This window comes from Hyperoodon ampullatus (genome assembly GCF_949752795.1).
Source record: "Hyperoodon ampullatus genome assembly, chromosome: 16".
NCBI lineage: Eukaryota > Metazoa > Chordata > Mammalia > Artiodactyla > Ziphiidae > Hyperoodon > Hyperoodon ampullatus.
In genome coordinates, this window is record NC_136929.1 from 70,616,663 (window position 1) to 70,637,735 (window position 21,073).

At 40.8% G+C, this 21,073-nt stretch overlaps 1 protein-coding gene across 2 annotated transcripts in view; it reads right to left on the reverse strand.

The window, feature by feature from the left end:
• Positions 1-21,073, reverse strand: part of B3GLCT (beta 3-glucosyltransferase) — a gene marked incomplete at its 5' end in the record, with an annotated part of 115,369 nt that overhangs the window by 36,988 nt on the left and 57,308 nt on the right. For both annotated transcript variants that reach the window (XM_079722037.1, XM_079722036.1), the window contains 4 exons: positions 1,845-1,914; positions 3,487-3,606; positions 8,556-8,619; positions 13,364-13,500. In XM_079722037.1, coding sequence (XP_079578163.1) covers positions 1,845-1,914; positions 3,487-3,606; positions 8,556-8,619; positions 13,364-13,500 — 391 coding nt within the window. The remainder of the gene's footprint in view (positions 1-1,844; positions 1,915-3,486; positions 3,607-8,555; positions 8,620-13,363; positions 13,501-21,073) is intronic.

Sequence of the window (21,073 nt, forward strand, 5' to 3'; positions counted from 1 at the left end):
CTGGTTCAGTCTTGGAAGGTTGTGCTTTTCTGAGAATTTGTCCATTTCTTCCAGGTTGTCCATTTTATTGGCATATAGTTGCTTGTAGTAATTTCTCATGATCCTTTGTATTTCTGCAGTGCCTTCACACTTTTTTAATGAAAGGTATCCGTCAAAAATCATCCTACACTGCCACTGCAGGGGACACGGGTTCAACCCCTGGTCCGGGAAGATCCCACACAATGTGGAGCAACTAAGCCCATGCACCACAATTACTGAGCCTGTGCTCTAGAGCCCACAAGCCACAACTAATCAGCCTGCACGCTGCAACTACTGAGCCCACGTGCCACAACTGCTGGAGCCCGCATGCTCTAGGGCTCCCGTGCTGCAACTACTGAGCCCGCATACTGCAACTACTGAGCCCGCATACTGCAACTACTGAAGTCCGCATGCCTAGAGCCCGTGCTCCACAAGAGAAGCCACTGCAATGAGAAGCCTGCGTGCCACGACAAATAGTAGCCCCCCTCACAGCAACTAGAGAAAGCCCACGCACAGCAACAAAGACTCAAAACGCAGCCAAAAATATATATATAAATAAATAAAAGAAACTTAAAAAAAATTCATCCTACAGAGCTCTTACAGATTATGAAAAAAACAAAAGAATACTAAATCTAGGTTAAATTTATGATAAATGAAATTTTAAGTGCTATATTGATTTTTGATAGTATTTTAGGACTCATATAATGAATGCATATGTTTATTTAGGCTGATTTAATAGGACTTAGAATTTATCATGCCTATTTTAGGTAACCATGAAGGTTTATAGTAAATGTACTTTTAAGACAGTGTTGAGTATAACAAGATTTGAATTTATGTCAGTATCTTAAACAACACTTTAATCCCAAATTATAATTTTCTTTTATTTGGAAAATATGTTCCCCTTTAAAATATAATTTGTAAATATATTATCACATAAATTATATAAATGAACTCCCCACATAGCTCTAATCCCACAAAAAAAGACAGCTGGTTTAGAAATCTCTCCTCTATAAATATCATACTCTTGGTGAAATTGAGTCTGTTCATGGAAAAACATTAAAATATGTGCTAAAATTAGAAAATGCAAAAGACTGTCTAACCTTCAATTTCAGAAAAGTGCTGCTTGAAATAAGGTGAAAAAGAGATAAATTATGTATTTATATTTAAGGTAGGCTTTTAAAAAAATAGTATCATAATAACTTAGTAGAATTCTGAAATGACACCAACAATTTGAATAAAAACAACATTCATCTATCAATACATGCAGGATTTCCTTAAGAAGGAAACATTGCTCGTAAGGCACATTTTTCCTTTTCTCTGTATATCTACATGTGAGCAAATACATATCCTTACTTAAAAGTTCTGATGTGTGCATTAGAAATAAATATAAAAAGAAGGAACAGTGTTAGAAAAACATTCTTTTTGGCATTCTGTTACCCTGAAATCCCCTCTCATACTCTTCACACAGCTCAGAGACTGCACTTGGACATAACAGGACATTGTTTTGCAAAATGGATTGTTATTCACTAACTGTCTCCTAGGTTGCCACAGCTGAGCTTTTCCATTTCCAACTGAAAATACTGCTCTAATCAGTCCTTAGAAGGGCTATGACCACTCATGTTGCAATACAAAATTGTCTTTTCTAATTGATCTTGGTGATTGAAATAGTATGATGAGGAATACTGATTAAATAACTGCTTTTACTTCAATGACATATTTGTCATTGTCCCTTTTATTTAGGTTGAGTTTATATCTTGTTTGTACTGTTTTTTTAAAGGCAGTTTGCATTTTTAAAGTTCAATAAAAATGAATAACCCAAAACATACTTCTGTCACCATGAAATTTCTTGCATGTCTTTACTGCAACAAAAATATCCTTCTTCTTCACTGGATTTCCCTAAAAAAACAAAAAAAAGAAAAATATATGCATACGTGAGTCAATGTGTCTTAACTGCACATCCACATTAGCTCTCACATGCTCTCAAGTTCAAATTCACCAATGTCAGGGACATCAAACTTGTCTGCAGGATTAAGTTTTAGGGGAACAAAGAAACTGTAGCTCCACTGACCACAAAGCCTTTGCTTAGCCAGACCGGCACCAGGATCCCAGCTCTGCATTTCCACTATGTCCCCTGGACGAGTGTCCTAAGCTCTCTAAACTTCCGCCTGCTCATTTAGGAAATTGGGATGATAACCACCCATACGGCTGCTTTTATTACTACTATTTATTAAGCGCATCACAGGTACCCAGTAAATGTTGGCTACCTTCCCTTTCCTTTTTCCAGATGGTGAAGATTCTGACAAAGGGAGAGAGAAGTAGGGGGATGTTTTAGTGTAAAATAAGAGATGACTCCCTTCTGGGGGCCCAGCCTTACTTTGATGTTAAAGTATTTTTATGGCCCTTTATCATCTACCCAAATCTAGGCAACAGCAATGTTCTGTCCTCTGCCAAAGGCAGGATAACTTCCAACACTTTGGAGGAGCCTGGGGCCCTGCCCTGGTTCCAGCCCAAGCCAATCACTCAGATGAAGCAGCTCACGGAGGGCCTTGCAGACAATCCACACCCAGGCCGTGGGCGCTTCACGGAGGGAGCTGGGTTGGGCGGTGTGTTCTGGCCCCTTTATTGCCATCTTAGGCCTGTAGTGACACTCAATCCTAATTCTGCATCATTTTGGGCTGGTTTATAGCGACACGTAACTGCAGTTTTGTCATGTCACTCAAGGCACTAGGAGGTCAACCCCTCCAGATTGTCCAGGAGAACATTAAAGAACAAGCAAGCATAATGTCTAAAAAGACATCTCCCCCTCAGGAACTGTGCCAACAGTACAGATTCTCTCCCACTGTTGCAGTGTATGTCTGTCTGTGTGTACATATATTCCTCTTTGAAAATGCAACACACAGACTTCTGTATCAATGCCTTGAAAATAACAGACATTTGAGGTAGTGAATATATTTTTCATTATGAGGAAGGATTGTTAACCACCCAGTTGAGTCCCAGGGTCTTCAGGCCCATCCTGGGGACTGGTCCAAGGGTCTACCTTAACCAGTAGGTTCATTCTAAAAGTTCTGGACAGTCTCAGGTGAGATCAAAGCAAGGTCACTGGCTGAGAAAGTAAAGGGGGTGGGCTCGAGGAGAAGGCCTAGGAATAACGGGAAATGTCTGAGATTGCCGTTCTAGGAAACAGAATAGGAATTCCAACAGCTACATGCTACATCTTCAACAAAAGAAATAACTCCGGGCTACACCTCCACAGCTCTCAATGCCACTCTGCTCTCCTCTCTTCTGCAAAACAGGGTAACGACAGTGCTCACCTTATAGGGCCAATATCCCTAGAAACATGATATATAGTTCTCACCTGGCACATGGCAGATGTTGGGGTTTTTTAGGATGGAAAGTGCTAGGACAACATTGTGCACAGCATGTATGTTTTCCTTTGACACGCAAGGAAGCTGTCCTTCTATTACTTACGCAAAGCGGTAGAAAAGAATGAAATGTAGTGGCACAGGACGAGTCCACCCCGTCTGTACAAAACTCAGGCACAGGAGTGAGGGGCGGTCCATCACCTCTGTCCCAGATGTAGAGAGCGATCTGTCACACAGGAAACTGGCATGAATGAAAGCTCTTAACCAGCACCACAGGTCCACGAAGGTAGGAAACATCTCAAGGGCAAGCAGACCTTACCTTCTCTAGAGAATATTACATTGAACCACATCAATATGTCAGCATTCAACAGTTTTTTTTTTTTTTTTTTTTTTTTTGCGGTACGCGGGCCTCTCACTGTTGTGGCCTCTCCCGTTGCGGAGCACAGGCTCCGGACGCGCAGGCTCAGCGGCCATGGCTCACGGGTCCAGCCGCTCCGCGGCATGAGGGATCTTCCCGGACCGGGGCACGAACCCGTGTCCCCTGCATCGGCAGGCGGACTCTCAACCACTGCGCCACCAGGGAAGCCCTTTGGGTTTTTTTACTTACAAAAATAGTGATTCCATGTGGAGCAATCTAATCTTTTATTAACCGTAAATAATTAATTAAGAATCAGTATTCTGACCTCCAAAAAATTCCAAATTGTCATAAGCAATTTTAGGGAAGCTATTTTAGGGATTCTAAAACATCACAGAGCAAGATAAAAGGAAATATCATGACTCTGGTTTCCTGCAGGATGGTAATTACATACCCTGAAAAACCGACTGGCTGAAAATATCTAAAAATATCAGGATAAAATATTTTTAAAAGCATTTTAAATGTATTGCTAACTTGGCACAAAAATGTGGAGCTTATGAGGACAAAAATGGAAAGTGAGAACCTGGGGAAAAAGGCCACTGAGGGTAGTTTTCCCCAGTAGGTATCAGCTGGGCTCTGAGGATGCCAAGGTTCTGATGCATGTTAAGAGAATAAAGCCCATGACCTGCCCAAGGTGGGGCGTGTCTAACAGCAAAGCCCCACAACTGGAACTAGATGGAGGGAAAAATCATCTCCAGATATCCTGAGATTCTGTAACCAAAGGCAGGCCTCCCTCATTTGTCACCTACGTGTTCCAGAAACACCTTGGGGTAACTTAAAGTGGCCCTAAGTCAGCCTGAGCCTCTAGCAGCCGGCAAAAACTAATGCAAATCCTTACTGAGGAGCCCACAACCTTAATATAGGACTCGGGGGACAGCCACAGTTCCCAAGGAGCAAAAGTACTCGGAAAAAATCACAAAAAGTCGTACAAAGAGACGAGATGATGGGCAAGAGCCAGCAGACACAGCTTGCTCAGGCCCAGAAGACTTTGGGGATTGGAATGATTAAGCACAGAATAGAAAATTACTGTTTCATATATTTTAATAAAGAAAAGAAAAACTTTAAAACATGAGCAAAATTTCTGAAAGACTGTACGAGAGCAAATTTTAAAAAGAAATATCTAGAACTTGTAGATGTGAAAAATACAATGCTTAAAATGAACGTTTTAATGGTGAGGATAAACAGCATATTAGACACAGCTGAATAAAAACTAGGGAACTAAAAGATGAAGTCCTCCAAGTTATCTGAAATGTAGCCCAGCAAGAAACAGAGATGGGGAATGTAGAAGAGAAGTTCAAACCTCTAGCATATATCTAAAGTTCCAGAAGGAGATCACAGAGGGGATGAGAAAATAGCTGAAAAGACAATGGCTGAGAATTTTTTTTAATGTAATTAAAAAAAAATAGGATTGCTTAACAATCCTATTATAGAAAGGCCCAATGAATGCTAAGCAGGATTAGAAAAGAAGAGTTTGCACCTAGACATATATATACCATAGTGAAACTGCAGAACACTAAAGACAAAGAACAACCTTAAAAGCAGCCAGAGAAATGGCAGATTACTGACAATGGAACCATGTAAGAGTGGTGGTTGATTTCCTAAGACAATAGCAGTAACAGAAGCCAGAGCACCGGGGAACAACAGTATTGTGATGAGAGGAAATGTCTCACAACCTAGAACTGTACACACAACGCAACTATGTCTCAAGAACAAAGTTGAAATAAATTATTATTATTATTTTGTGTGTGTGTGTGTGTGTGTGTGTGTGTGTGTGTGTGTGTGTGAGGGTGTGTGGTACGCAGGCCTCTCACTGTTGTGGCCTCTCCCATTGTGGAGCACAGGCTCCGGACGCGCAGGCTCAGCGGCCATGGCTCACGGGCCCAGCTGCTCCGTGGCATGTGGGATCTTCCTGGACCGGGTCACGAACCCGTGTCCCCTGCATCGGCAGGCGGACTCTCAACCACTGTGCCACCAGGGAAGCCTGAAATAAATTATTTTTAAAGAAAAAAAAATGGAGAATTTGCCACCTCACTAAAAAGGAAATTCTGAAGGATATACTTCAGGAAGAATAAAAATGATTCCCACTGGCAGGTCCAAGAAGCAAAACAGAATAGTGAGCAGAGACACGGCAAATACAGGGTTAAGCTAATACAAATGATTTAACTGTATAAAGTAAGTACAATATCTGAGTTGCGGGGTTGAAAAAAAAGACAGAACAAAAATACTGGACAAAAGAGCATAAAAACTGGGAGAGGGATAATCAGAGTTATTATGCTCAGGCCCTTAGATTTTTAGGCTGATTAATTAGCTGCTTACTGTACATGTTAAAGTACAGTAAGTCCCCTGCATACGAACAAGTTCCGTTCCAAGAGTGAGTTCGTAAGTCCAATTTGTTCATAAGTCCAACAAAGTTAGCCTAGGTACCCAACTAACACAATCGGCTATATAGTACTGTACTGTAACAGGTTTATAACATGTTCGCATCTTTGAAAGTTCGCAACTTGAAGGTTCGTATGTAGGGGACTTACTGTATTTAAAACAACCATTAAGAAACAGACATTGAGAATGAACTTCAAAAATAACAGAGGAGGGAAAAAAATGGAATAAAAATTTTAAAAATCTAAAAGAAAGCAAGGAAATTTTCAAAAGAAAAAAATGGGGGACAAAGGATAAAATAAAGTGTTAGCAATCATGAAAAATGTAAATGTAAATTTGCTCTATGGTTTGAAGATAAAGACTGTCAAACTGGGAGAAAAAAACAAACACATCCTCTTTAAGAGAGACGCATCAAAAGAGGACACAAAAGAATTGAAAGAAAAAAATGAAAAACGATGAAGCAAACACCAAAAGAAAGCTAGTATAGAAGTGTTCCTATCAACAAAATAAATGCTAAGGCAAAGAGCATTACTAGAGATAAAGATAAATTCACGGAGAGGAGGTAACAATTCTAAACTTGTATGCATCTAATTAACATAGCTTCAGAGTATAAACAGCAAGAGTTGGCAGTTCCACAAAGAGACACTGTCACCACTATCATGGAAGATGTTCACATTCCTCCCTTAGTAAATGACGGATCAAGCAGACAAAACGAAAGTAGGAGAAAGGAGAGCGGGAGGAAATAAAATATGTGAAAAGCACAAGAGATTAATCTATTTCTTTAATAGACATAAGGGGAATATTATACCCCCCAAATCAGAGAACATACATCCTTTTCTCCATTTATGAAAAGTGAACATGAACTAGGCCATAAAGCAAACCTAAAAATATTTCAAATGACTGTTATATAGACCAATCACACTAAGTTAGAAATCGATAACAAAACACAATAATAACACACAAATATACTGAGTCACAATGAAAAATGTATTTTTTAAAGTCGGTCACAGTCAAAAAACAGTTTAAAAGCTTCTGCCCTAGAGAAACTCTTGTGGACGATCATCATGACACATGTCAAAAATATTCATAGAACTGGTGACTGCAATAGCAAAAACCAGTAGCAACCCAGAGGCCCACTACCAGCAGACTGGGCAAATACACTGTGCTATGGTCCTGGGAGAGACAGTTATACAAAGTGACAACAGTTTATTAAAGCCACACGTATCAACACGGATGACTTTCAAATTAGAACATTATTCGGGGTACAGTTCTGTTTATATAAAGGCCAGAAGGATGCAAAACTACATATTATTCAGAGATACATTCATATGTTATATATAAAATATGAAGAAAAGGGGGAGAGGGAGAGAATTCGAGAAAGTTGTTGACTCTCGTTAGAACAAAGGGGGACCCTCCTGGGGAGATATTTACAGGTAGCCTCCAAGCAACTGATCAAGTTCAATCTCTTAAGCATAAATATTCTGACTGATCTTTATACCTTTCACGTATGTTAGAGGGTTTTATTGTATGTTATTCAATGTTTCATAGACTCCCAAACCTGGGTATCTATACCTGAGCTGACTTTTCATTAAAAATATCTAGACAGACCCTGGCTTTCAACTAGTCATTCTTTCCCTTCTGTGGAAAAGAATGATTTTTGACATGAATATTTCTCCTCAAATAACCTATTTCGTCATTTAAAAATACTCCCCAGATTAAAATCTTGTGAGTGCCCTTTTCGCTCCTGGCAGGCTGCCAGCACTGCTGGACTGAGTCACGATTGGCCCCCATGTCCTAAAATACAGATTCCTAAAGAGGGAAAGGCAGGTCTGTTTCAGGCAGTCAGAGGTACCCATGAACGAAATGCACAAAGAGACCTTCTTGATGATGATTCAGGAGAGATTAATGGATTAAGGACAGGACGCCCGCCACCTGCCTCCAGGACGACTGGTCACAGATGTCCACCAAATGCCAGGGTGCTGGGGGACCAGCTGGCCCAATGCTGCTCCACAGGGTCCAGCACAAGAGACATGTCGAAGGCATATGTGCAACCGAAGCACAAAAGAAGACCAGAGGTATTTTACTGACATTTTTGCATGTTTTTAAAAATCCATCTCTGGACCCATCCACCTAGCTTAAAAACAAAGGATGAAGAATCACAGACACAACTGTTTTCTCCACTGTTCCTTCTCCACCTACGTGACCAAAATGGGCTTAAAGAAGAAGGCCCTCACAGACTGTAGCATGTGCAACTTCCTTGTTGGGAAAACACGGATGTGAGTGGCAGAGGGGATGCACCTTTCAGGGAACACGAGACACCTTTTGTATCAAAAGACACGAATTCTTGATTACAAAGACTTTTAACCAAACAAATCATGACCTACCTCATGTTTTAAATCTATTGTAAAGTCGGATTTCAGGGACTCGCTCTTCAATCTCTTGGTAAGCCTAGAAAATAGAGACAATTTGAGTTTTTTGGAAAAAAACCAAAAAAGCATCAAACAAGAATAACACATTCTTGAGACTTTCTAATGTTTGAAAACAAATAAAAATATATGGGCTTCCCTGGTGGCGCAGTGGTTGAGAATCTGCCTGCTAATGCAGGGGACACGGGTTCGAGCCCCGGTCTGGGAAGATCCCACATGCCGCGGGGCAACTGGGCCCGTGAGCCACAACTACTGAGCCTGCACGTCTGGAGCCTGTGCTCCGCAACAAGAGAGGCCGCGATAGTGAGAGGCCCGCGCACCGCGATGAAGAGTGGCCCCCACTTGCCACAACTAGAGAAAGCCCTCGCACAGAAACGAAGACCCAACACAGCAAAAATAAATAAATAAACTCCTACGCCCAACATCTTAAAAAAAAAAAAAAGAATAACTGCTTCTAAAATGTTAGTAATAAAATAACTTAAAAATAAATAAATAAATAAATAAATAAATTTTAAGACAAAAATAAGAGTTTAATTTCCTTGAGGCAAAGGACTATGAAAACACAATTATTTGTGGACCAGGACACGAATGCAAGGCTTGTTGCAAATGTAGTGTTCGTTATTCAACATCTGGAAAATAACATAAAACACAATACGATACAATAAATGTCTTTTAAAAAGCCACGGAGTGTGCTGACTCCTGATAATCCTTGACTAAATAATGACAGAGAAAGAAAAAGAAAAGAAAAAAGCTTGCCTGATAGAGAAACAGAAGTTGCTACTTTTCAGTCTCCTACTTTTAATGACCCTATGAATTACAATTTGTGGAGTTTCCTGGGGGAGAGAGCATGTGGTTTCGGGAAAGAATAACAAGTTTCAAGTCATTTTCTTGCTTCAGAAAAGCCGTAATGGCTCTTTTCAACACAGAAGAGAGGCCCAGACCCCTGGGCCCAGGCTCTAGAGCCCCCCACTCCCCAGCGTGCACCAGCCACCCCCGAAGAGCACTCCTGGCCACACGGCGGCCCAGTTCGCCCCGACCCAACCTCTACCTGGCAGACTTTTCTCCAAGACCGAATTCAAGGGTGTCCAGACCTGCCCACGAGAATAAATGGAAACTTCCTTTGCCCCCAGAGTGGGAAGCACAGCCCCATTCATCACACACGGCGAGCCCCCTGCGCCCTCCTCCTGCCCTGCACCCCAAACAGCGCCCACCGCCCGGGCCCAAACGGGCACTCGGTGAGCGATCTGAAGGGATGAGGGCAAACCACAATATATTCCTCCATTCCAGGCTGAGGGAGGTAGAACGACATGCTTACCAAGACCACTGAACTGCCACGGCGTTTACGTTTATTACAGGGCTACAGACGGGACCCTCGTTTCAATGACGAACCTCCTAACAAATATTTTAACTCCAAAGAAATAATCGTAATTTTAAAAGGAAAACTAGTAATCAGTTTCAAAAGTCCTCACTGAGTTTTTAGCCTGGTTGAGCCACAGACGTTTCTTTAAACATTTATCTCTAATCGGAGGAAAGATAAAGGAGGACACAGGTTATAATTTACGTGTAGTCATGAAGCACCGGCCTCACGGTTGACAGGAATGTGGCTTGATGGCACACAGCTCTAAAAGAAGCCCCATGGAACCTCTGCCACATTCCTGCTCAGTACCTGCCCACCGGCCCATGAGCAGGAGTGGGTGAGGATACTGCATAAAGAGACTGCATTCTCAGAACACTCCTGACATAAATTAAGAGAAAAACCTGCCCTGGTGTGGAATATTGTCCAACTTGAACTCTGCTTGGTTGGAGCCAGTTTTCATGAATAAACTCTTTTAAGGTAACTTGGGGATTTGGATTCATGCCAAGTGCCTTCAAAATCTGAGCCAACCACATTCAGACACCAAAGACAAAAAAAAAAAGAAAAAAGAAAAGTCATATCTGGGCTTATCGCCACAGACAAGGAACACTGGATTGTGATCAGAATCCAATGGGATGTGACATCCACTGTCAGATGGCCACGCTGCCCACACCCCTTCTTCTTTTTTTTTTTTTTTTTTTTTTTTTTGTTGTTGTTGTACACAGGCTTCTCACTGTTGTGGCCTCTCCCATTGCGGAGCACAGGCTCCGGATGCGCAGGCTCAGCGGCCATGGCTCACGGGCCCAGCCACTCCGCGGCATGTGGGATCTTCCCGGACCGAGGCACGAACCCATGTCCCCTGCATCGGCAGGCGGACTCTCAACCACTGCGCCACCAGAGAAGCCCCCACACCCCTTCTTAATAGACAATAAACACCCCTGAACTGTTACCCTAAACATGCTCTCTACTCTTCTTGACTTTTTAAGTTTCTTTCTCATTCAATTCTTGTACATTTTTCTCTGAGGGAAACCAGAGAAAAACGTGACAGCCACTGATAGAATCTCTTTAAGAGGAAAGAATCTCTTTAAGATGAACACTGACTGATTGGAAACAAATCAGATGTCAGTATTACACTGACATCTGTAAGTGGCTACGTTTAGCAGCCCGTGGAATCTGCCAGAACCAGTGATGGTTACCTCAATATTACAAACTTCGCATGGATGAGTCAGCCTCATGGGACACCCGGGGCCTAACCCAGTCACCTTGCAAATAAGTCCCAGTTCTAAAAGTGTGCAGGGGGGCATTCACCCTACTTAAAAGGCCAGTCCTAGTGGTGGGAACTAGGTTTCATTTTTCTATACACCAAGCAAGGGCTATACCCAAGGGCTTTTCAAATGCTAATTTCAGGAACCAACAATGCCAAGAAAAACAAGGCCAGAAATCCCAACTACTTTGCGAAAATATTTCTTCATTAAATATTCAGTTCCTGGCAAATAAGAATTTGACATTCAGCTTTCCTATTTTTAGAAGGCACTAAGTCATGTCCCAATAACACAGTTCTGATGACACAACCAGCTAGACTGGAAACTTGCAACAAATATAGGGCTCCTTCAACTCCATATCAGGAAAACTTCCTACCTGACTTTTCTAGTCCCACTTGTGAGACAGTCAACAGAGCAAGATATTGCAGGAAATCTAGATAAGGTTTTCTGATGGAAAAACAACAGGGGAAACCAGTAACAGTGTTCTGTAGTAACACCTATTTGAAGAAATCATCTTACTGAAAATCAATGAGCGTTTCTCCAAAGATGCAAGTATTTTTTTTTTTTTTTTTTTTTTTTTTTACTGATGCTATCCTTAGGAGATCACGTAGCTGGAGCACTGGGAAATGTTGGGCAGTGTTGATTCAACACTCACTGATGCAGGATTGCTAGCCCCCAAAATATTTTCGGTGAGAAAGTCTAAGAAAGTGAGTGTCATAAAGTGTCTTTAAGTAACCAGTTTTTCTGGTGACTTGAGCAGAAGAAATACTTGAGTAACTATAAATCGTTGCCCTACCTACCAAGGGAGCCATAAAGTCGAGGAAAGGAGACAAAGGGAATCAACAATCCCATAGTGGGCACTGTGGGTTACCCGCATGATACAGAGCCTCTCCTTCCTTCCTCTAAGAGAATTCTGATTTTGATTAATTATTCAGGCCAATAAAGGGGCTCCAGGGTCAGAATTAGTTTGATCCCAACCGATGCACTGAAGTTCACTGGCAGCTGTTAATGGTGCAGAGGATGGTACAGGCCTGAAGTTGTCCCAGTTGACTTTAATTGGACGGGATCCACCTAGAGACTGGGGATAAGTACTTTCATTCCATGGTTAGAGGCTTGCTCCTGCTGTACATAAATCAGAAGTTCGTAGCCCTTACTGCCTTGAAAGCACAAAGCAAACCAGATTTAGGATGAAATGATGCTGTGCACTGAGCCAGAGAGACAGAGAGGTCCAGCCTCTCTTCAACAACATCGCTAAACCCCTGCACCACCCACCCACCCACCTCCGCTTCCAATTCCAGCAAAAATATTCCCTGCATCCACTCTGCATACTTTTCTGCTACTTGCATCTACACTGGGAAGGAGCATGTTACACCGTAAGGAACTTCCAAATGTCAAGGGAGCAGTCCAGAAGTTTCAGCAACCACAAATGACAAAGTATCTACTACCTTATATTACTGCAATGGGCTAAAAAGCTTTTCAGGACTCCAAACCCTAGAAACAGGACACTTGCTGTAAGAAAGAACAGAAACATTTTCATCTTTGCAGATACAAAAACCACAACCACACCTCGACTTTCCATTCCCTAAAGAACAAACACTCACAATCTGAACTATTTAGGTTAAGAGGACTGTCAACAGCCATGCTTCTCCTGAATTATGGCTTATCTCCCCCTTTCACATCGAAAACAGCATTACTGTGACTATCACACCAAGAGCTACGTATGCCTCCTGCCCAGCCCGTGTTTAAACGCATCTACACATCCATGCACATAAGCAGTCATCATCCCAAACCCAGGTGTACTGCTGATTCATTTCCTTACTGCCAATCAGAGTCGCGCCTAGAGCTCACAACAGTGGTCACAGCTCTGGGTGCAGAGTCCTGAGCACTCGTGGGCCCTCCCTCAGGCTCACGGGTGATCATTTGCCTCATTTTGCAGGTGAGTAAGAGGAAAGACAGAGCGGCTGAGCATGGGTCTGAGGGGACCAGTTAGTGATGGAGCCTGTGTCCAGCTCCTGCAGCGGGTCTCCCTGCACTACCACTCGCTGCCTCTGCTGAAAAGTTCACTCAGATCCATCAACTGCAAGACTCGGCGAAATAAAAGTTGATTCACACACATAACGAAACGAAAAGAAAGTCTAATAAATTCTTACTTGTTTACCAGTGGAATACTAAGGGCCCAGCCAGCAGCAAAGTCTGGATATTTAAAAACTGTAGGATTTTCGGAAAAGGCATAATGGTGAATTATTGTGGATTCTTCGTCATGTAATGCTTTTCCTAAAAACCATTCCTGTTAAATAAAGATATAAATTTTTTTAAAAAAGCCATTTCATGTACAACCAAAAACAAATTGGTATCATTAGTTTTAGTTAAATATCCTGGGCGATAGAGAATAAGCACAGATTATATATTTCTAAAGAATTTTAACAAAAATATAATTATTACTCATATGATAATGAATATAGCATAATCTTGGTCTATAAAGAAAGTAATTTAAGATCAGATCATCAGGATGAACAAAATGTTAGTCATCATTATACTATAAACACATAAAAGTGGTATTTTATAGAACATTCCATATCAAAATACTATTAGTGTGAAGAAAACAGTGTTCCTTTATGTCCCACTGAGGTTTGCAAAGAAGAATTTGAAAAATTCCTTCCAGAATCAGTGTCTATTTTATTCATTTATTCATTCATTCAATTAACATTTATTATCATTTGTTATCAGTTAACATTTATCCCACGCCAGGTGGCAACAGAGCTTACACAATAGTGGGGAGACAGAAAGTAAACAAGTAAATAAAGTAAGTTCAGATAGTGCTATGATGAAAATAAAACAGAGTGACGGATGACCCTGGAAAGAGAGGGAAACCTCTTAGGAGGTTTAGGAAACCTCTTAGGAAGTAACAGTTGAACAGAGATTAAATAATGTAGGAATCATGTAATGTAATCAAGGAACCAGCTAAGCACAAATCTGGGGAAGAACACGTAAGGCAGTTAATACAAAGTCCCTGAGGTGGGAAAAAGCTTGATATATTCTATCAAAAAATAAGTGCAGTGTGGCTGGAATATACTGGGTATGGGAAACATGGTATGAAAGAGAAGCAGGAGATAGACCAGGGTTCAGATGTCACAACAGAACAGCCTGGATCAGACCGACTCTCCCACCAAGAACAAGTATAAAAGCTGGAGAAATTCTTAGAGCAAATGATGGAGGGCATCAAAAAACAACAAAGGCAAATAGGATGTGAGGGCTAACATCTGAGAGAGAAGGGGAGCCCACCCATGGGAGCCTCATATTCACCTCCTTTTACCCTCAAGGAATCTGCTGATTCCCCAAGCAGAGGACAGCACACAACCAAGAGCAGCAGCTGGGGACTCGTGTAATCTGGCTGCACTGCAGAGACAGAGGCTGGAGCTGCAAGCTGCCAAGATGGTAGAGATTTAAGGGGATCCCAGAGGAGTGAGCCCCAAATTCTGCCTGCAAGCTTCCCTCAACTCCTAGGCTGCACAAAAACCAAGGGAAAACACAAGAACCAAGTGGAAAACAGCAGTGAAGTGGCTAAAATCTGAGCAGAGACTTCAGCAGTAGTTCTGGGAGCCCAAGGCTGGAGTGCAGGGTCTGCTGGGGGGAAAGGGTCTAGAAGTAAGGGCAGTCTGTAGATAGACCTACCCAGACAAGGTCTACAACCCAGAAGAATATTAAATGCACAAGACCAGACCAATAACAGAGAAAAATGAGAAACAGAGATTCACAGATAAACCAGGTTTTGCAGTTTAAAAAATATATAATTAATATGAAAATAGGTGAAAACATGATGATTTTTACCAAAGAACTAGAATCTATAAACAAGAGTCAAATGGAAATCCTAAAACTGAATAATGCAATAACTCAAGTTAGGAATTCAAGAGAATATTAGACATAACAGAAGAGAGACTAGTGACCTGGAAGGTAAGTCAGTAAAAAATATCCACATTTATGCATAAAAAAGAAAACAAAGAGGAACATACAGAAAAGAGCTTAAGTGCAACACGGGACACAGTGAAAGGTCTAAAATACATGATGTTCAAACTAAGCGAAGTAAGTCAGAAAGAGAAAGACAAATACCATATGATATCACTTGTATGTGGAATCTAAAGTATGGCACAAATGAACTTATCTACAAAACAGAAACAGACTCACAGACATAGAGAACAGACGTGTGGTTGCCAAGGGGGAGGGGGAAGGGAGAGGGATGGACTGGGAATTTGGGGTTGGTAGATGCAAACTATTACGTTTAGAATGGATAAACAACAAGGTCTTACTGTAGAGCACAGGAACTATATCCAATCTCCTGGCATACCATAAGGGAAAAGAATACTTAAAAAAAGAATGTATGTAAGTGTAAAACTGAATCACTTGGCTGTACAGCAGAGATTGGTACAACATTGTAAATCAACTATACTTCAATAAAAAAATAAATAAAATACATGATGTTCAAAACCCAGAACAGGAAGAGACAGACAATGGAACTCAATCAATATTTGAAGAAACACAGGCTTAGAATCTTCTTAAAAACTGTCACAAGTCATCAAGCCATAGATTCAAGAAGCTCTATAAACTCTAATCAAGAGACATACAAAGAAAACCACATAGGCAAATGCTGGTTGAAAAACCAAAGATAGAGAAAATCTTAAAAGTAATTTTGGGGGAGAGGTTACACATTTCTTTCAAAGGAGCAAAAATAAGACATACAGTTAACTTTTCAACAAAAACAAGAGAAATGAAAGAACGGAGCATCTTTACAGTGATAGAAAATTACTGCTGACCTGGAGTGCGACACCTCATGAAACTATCTTAGGTGTGGTGGGAAACCACAGGAAGTTTTTGAGCGGGTGAGCAAGAAGATCTGAATTACAGAGATACTGGATTATTGGGATGGCAAGAATGGAAACCAGGAGAGCAGCTAGGATGCTTAAATCATGGTCAAGGAAAAAGATGACGGTAGCCTGGACCAGAGTAATAGGATTCAACACAGCGAGAAGATAGATGAGAGGTGTATCCTGGAGGGAGGGTCCACTGAACGTGCCAGCATGAGGTTGAGGGGAAAGAGGAATCAATCACCAGCCCCAGGTTTTTTCATATGAGCAACTAAGTAGACAGTGATGCCATTTCTGAGATGCAGGAGACTGAAGATGGAAGAGGTTAAAAGGGGCATGAAGAGTTCAGTTCTGAACAAGCTTGAGGCTCCTGGTAGACAAGGAGGCGGCTGGACATAGGAGTAGGGAGCACATAACTCCCTCCCTCGGTTCCTTCACACGTGGCTCAAATGTGAGCTGATCTGTGAGATTTTTCCTGAACATCCTCTACAGAAAAGCCCATCCCCATCTATCCTTCATCCCTCTTACTTTGCTTTATTTTTCTCCAAAACACTTATTACCATCTGACACATTGTTTCACGTTTGCCTGTCTCCCCTGCAAAAGACTGTCCCCTCCTTGTGACCAGGGATGTTGTCCATTTTGCTCACTGCTGTATCCCAGGATACCTAAATGCCCCAGGTGCCCCTAGTTTTGTGTTAAATGATGCAGCAAGCCCCGGAGAGCTTTCAAAGGCAACTATGAAAGAAATATCAGCAGATAATTTAACTCAAGTACCCTAAGTTCTAAAAGTTCTGTATATTTTCTCTCTTACCCAACCATCACCCCCTCACTCCCTATCCCTTATCAGAAAATAAAAGCAGGAGGGATACAGTGCTGTCTCCTCAGGGCCCTCTTCTGCTCATGGCTGTGTTCCAAATACCTCCCAGAGTCGTAGTTTGGGTCAGTTCAGCAACAAGTCATAAATGAACATACGTGAAAGCCAGTAACACAACTGTGTGTCTAGGTTCATAGTTCCACCCGAGGATTTCTTCCTGACATTTTATGGATATATTAAGTCACCACTGGGCAAGAGAAGTAATTATAAGGCAAATAGCCTTGGCTTGAGATAGAATATTCAACATCTTTTAAAAAAATCAAACTACTAAACATTAACCAATATGAAAATCATCACATTTAACATACTATGTAAATATAGCTTGTTTAAAGAAAATAAACACTTCAGTATATTTTATCACCTTTCTCAGTAATCTTTCACTATTATAATCTCCTGTCCCAAACATAAATTTATGCAGAACATGTTTTTATGTTTCAACAACTAATAGCAGTGTTCAGGTATTATCTAGTATATGAGATTGTTTTTCAATATTTTGGGGGGGGGTTATACTGTAAACTACTCTAAGGGAGATTCTGTGAAGAGACACTCCCCCATCTTTCTTAATAATTTTCTTAATGCCTTCTTAATAAAGACAATTACAATCAAGACAGACTGTAAAAGAATAACTCAACGTTCTATTAGTATGTTAGAATTACTCTTTGCCAGCACTCCTGTTTCACCTCTATTAAAAATTAAAGACATTTCAGCAAATACACACATATTAAAAGCATACTGTGGGGAAAAAACAGAAAGACTTCAATAAGATATAGAAATTTACAGAAATCACCTAGAAAGGCAATTTAACAAAGATTAATTACTTTAATAAAGATTAAAGTTTTTCATTTAAAATATTGTATAACAGCATAAATTTGCATTAGTAAGAATGACAAAATCATATTGAAGGGAAAAAATGTCAGAATCCAACAAAGTAACTGATACTCTAACACATAATTATGAGTTTAATGTCGTTTATCTCTGTCAACATCAAAGCCAGGTTTGTCTTATACTTTTTTCCTAAAATTTCATATGGTAGGGGGAAAAAAAACACACTGGTTTGAGCTAACTTCAACATTATGTAATTTTTATTCCAGAATGCTAGTTTCAAAAGAAACAAAGCATCCTAGATTCTTTTTTCACGTGGTATTGCTCACAAAAGAAGAAGAAAGCATCTCATTTTATCTCTGGCTCTGTACTTGCTTTCCATGAACTTGCTTTGAACTTATTTATCATTCCAATTTTCATTAAAAAGTACAGTGAGTCACCATGTTCTGTACAGAATTAGAGCTATGGATAATGGAAAAAATAATCTCCAGGTGAAACGAACACTAGGAGGAGATTAAAACTCCTACATCCTAAAAAAGATCTGGGAGTTTTTCTCAAGTCAAAGGCAAACATAAAAGCCTAACAAATGTTTTACATAAAATACGGCACCAAGTACACAGCTGCTGCTCAGCCATCATCCGAAAAGACTAGATGAGACACGTACATAATTCTTTTCTACTTTGAAGGAATTATTCTTTTAACCTCACAACCTTCTCATTCAATTATATCTGTACTTTCCCAGATATCAAATGCATGAAGAGAAATCAGAATGGGTCCTCCCAGCATTTAAAAAACATCAAGACCAGTGGTTTTATTATAGTGACAAACTTTCCAACATTTGAGAAATCAACCTAAAGATCACTGTTGCCCAACTCTGTGTGTCCCCATCAACAAACCAAGCCGGCACCCAGAAGCCACGGCTCCTTTTCCACATCCTCCTTAAATCTGACTCACTTCTGGAGTGGGTGTCAGAACAGGGGTGGGGCAGGTGTCCAGTGATCCCAGAAAGGACCCAGTTCTGCTTATTCCACGTTTAAAGAATTGCATAAGTTGATCAGGGTGCATGCAGCCTGGGCTGCTCCAAGAGAACTGAACAGCCTGATTTCCTCTCCACATAACGCCAGGGCTGCCTCTAAACCTCCAGAGACATTGAATGTAGCCCAGCAGGACAGCTGACCCTACAGAGTTATTCAGTCATATGCAAATATTTATTGACCACGTACTAAGTGTTAAACACTGTGCTCAGTGCTCAGACGGAACTTAGAGGCAGACAAGATCCAGCTGCAACATCATATCTGCACAAGATTAAAATGTTAAAATATGAAAGTAGCGGTGAACTTCTCACCCAAGATGCATACTGTCTCACCTCCAGACCTTCTCAAATATTGTTCCCTCTGCTTAAAGCACTCTCTCCTATTAACTCCTACTCATCCCACGGGCTCAGATTAAATGTCACTTCCTGTCATGACCTTCCCAGATTTGGTCTGATACCCTGCTGTGTGCTTCTAAAAGCGCCCAATGTTTACCTTAAACGTCTCCCTTTTAATGGTAATTGCTTCTCTTTTTTTTTTTTTTAACATCTTTATTGGAGTATAATTGCTTTACAATGGTATCTTAGTTTCTGCTTTATAACAGTGAATCATTTATACATACACATATGTTCCCATATCTCTTCCCTCTTGCATCTCCCTCCCTCCCACCCTCCCTATCCCACCCCCTAGGTTGTCACAAAGCACTGAGCTGATCTCCCTGTGCTATGCGGCTGCTTCCCACTAGCTATCTATTTTACCTTTGGTAGTGTATATATGCCCATGCCACTCTCTCACTTTATCACAGCTTACCCTTCCCCCTCCCCATATCCTCAAGTCCACTCTCTAGTAGGTCTGTGTCTTTATTCCCATCTTGCCCATAGGTTCTTCATGACCTTTTCTTTTTTTCTTAGATTCCATATATATGTGTTAGCATACGGTATTTTTCTCTTTCTGACTTACTTCACTCTGTATGACAGACTATAGGTCCATTCACTTCACTACAAATAACTCAATTTTGTTTCTTTTTATAGCTGAGTAATATTCCATTGTATATATGTGCCACATCTCCTTTATCCATTCATCCGATGATGGACACTTAGGTTGCTACCATGTCCTGGCTTTTGAAAATAGAGCTGCAATGAACACTGTGGTACATGAATCTTTTTGAATTATGGTTTTCTCAGGGTATATGCCCAATAGTGGGATTGCTGGGTCGTATGGTAGTTCTATTTGTACTTTTTTAAGGAACCTCCATACTGTTCTCCATAGCGGCTGTATCAATTTACATTCCCACCAACAGTGCAAGAGTGTTCCCTTTTCTCCACACCCTCTCCAGCATTTACTGTTTCTAGATTTTTTGATTATGGCCATTCCGACCGGTGTGAGATGATATCTCATTGTAGTTTTGATTTGCATTTCTCTAATGATTAATGATGTTGAGCATTCTTTCATGTGTTTGTTGGCAATCTGTATATCTTCTCTGGAGAAATATCTATTCAGGTCTTCTGCCCATTTTTGGATTGGGTTGTTTGTTTTTTTGTTATTGAGCTGCATGAGCTGCTTGTAAATTTTGGAGATTAATCCTTTGTCAGCTGCTTCATTTGCAAATATTTTCTCCCATTCTGAGGGTTGTCTTTTGGTCTTGTTTATGGTTTCCTTTGCTGTGCAAAAGTTTTTAAGTTTCATTAGGTCCCATTTGTTTATCTTTGTTTTTATTTCCATTTCTCTAGGAGGTGGGTCAAAAAGGATCTTGCTGTGATTTATATCATAGAGTGTTCTGCCCATGTTTTCCTCTAAAACTTTGATAGTTTCTGGCCTTACATTTAGGTCTTTAATCCATTTTGAGCTTATTTTTGTGTATGATGTTAGGGAGTGTTCTAATCTCATACCTTTAAATGTACCTGTCCAGTTTTCCCAGCACCACTTATTTAAGAGGCTGTCTTTTCTCCACTGTACATTCCTGCCTCCTTTATCAAAGATAAGGTGACCATATGTGCATGGGTTTATCTCTGGGCTTTCCATCCTGTTCCACTGATCTATATTTCTGTTTTTGTGCCAGCACCATACTGTCTTGATTACTGTAGCTTTGTAGTACAGTCTGAAGTCAGGGAGCCTGATTCCTCCAGCTCCATTTTTTGTTCTCAACGTTGCTTTGGCTATTCGGGGTCTTTTGTGTTTCCATACAAATTGTGAAATTTTTTGTTCTGGTTCTGTGAAAAATGCCAGTGGTAGTTTGATAGGGATTGCATTGAATCTGTAGATTGCTTTGGGTA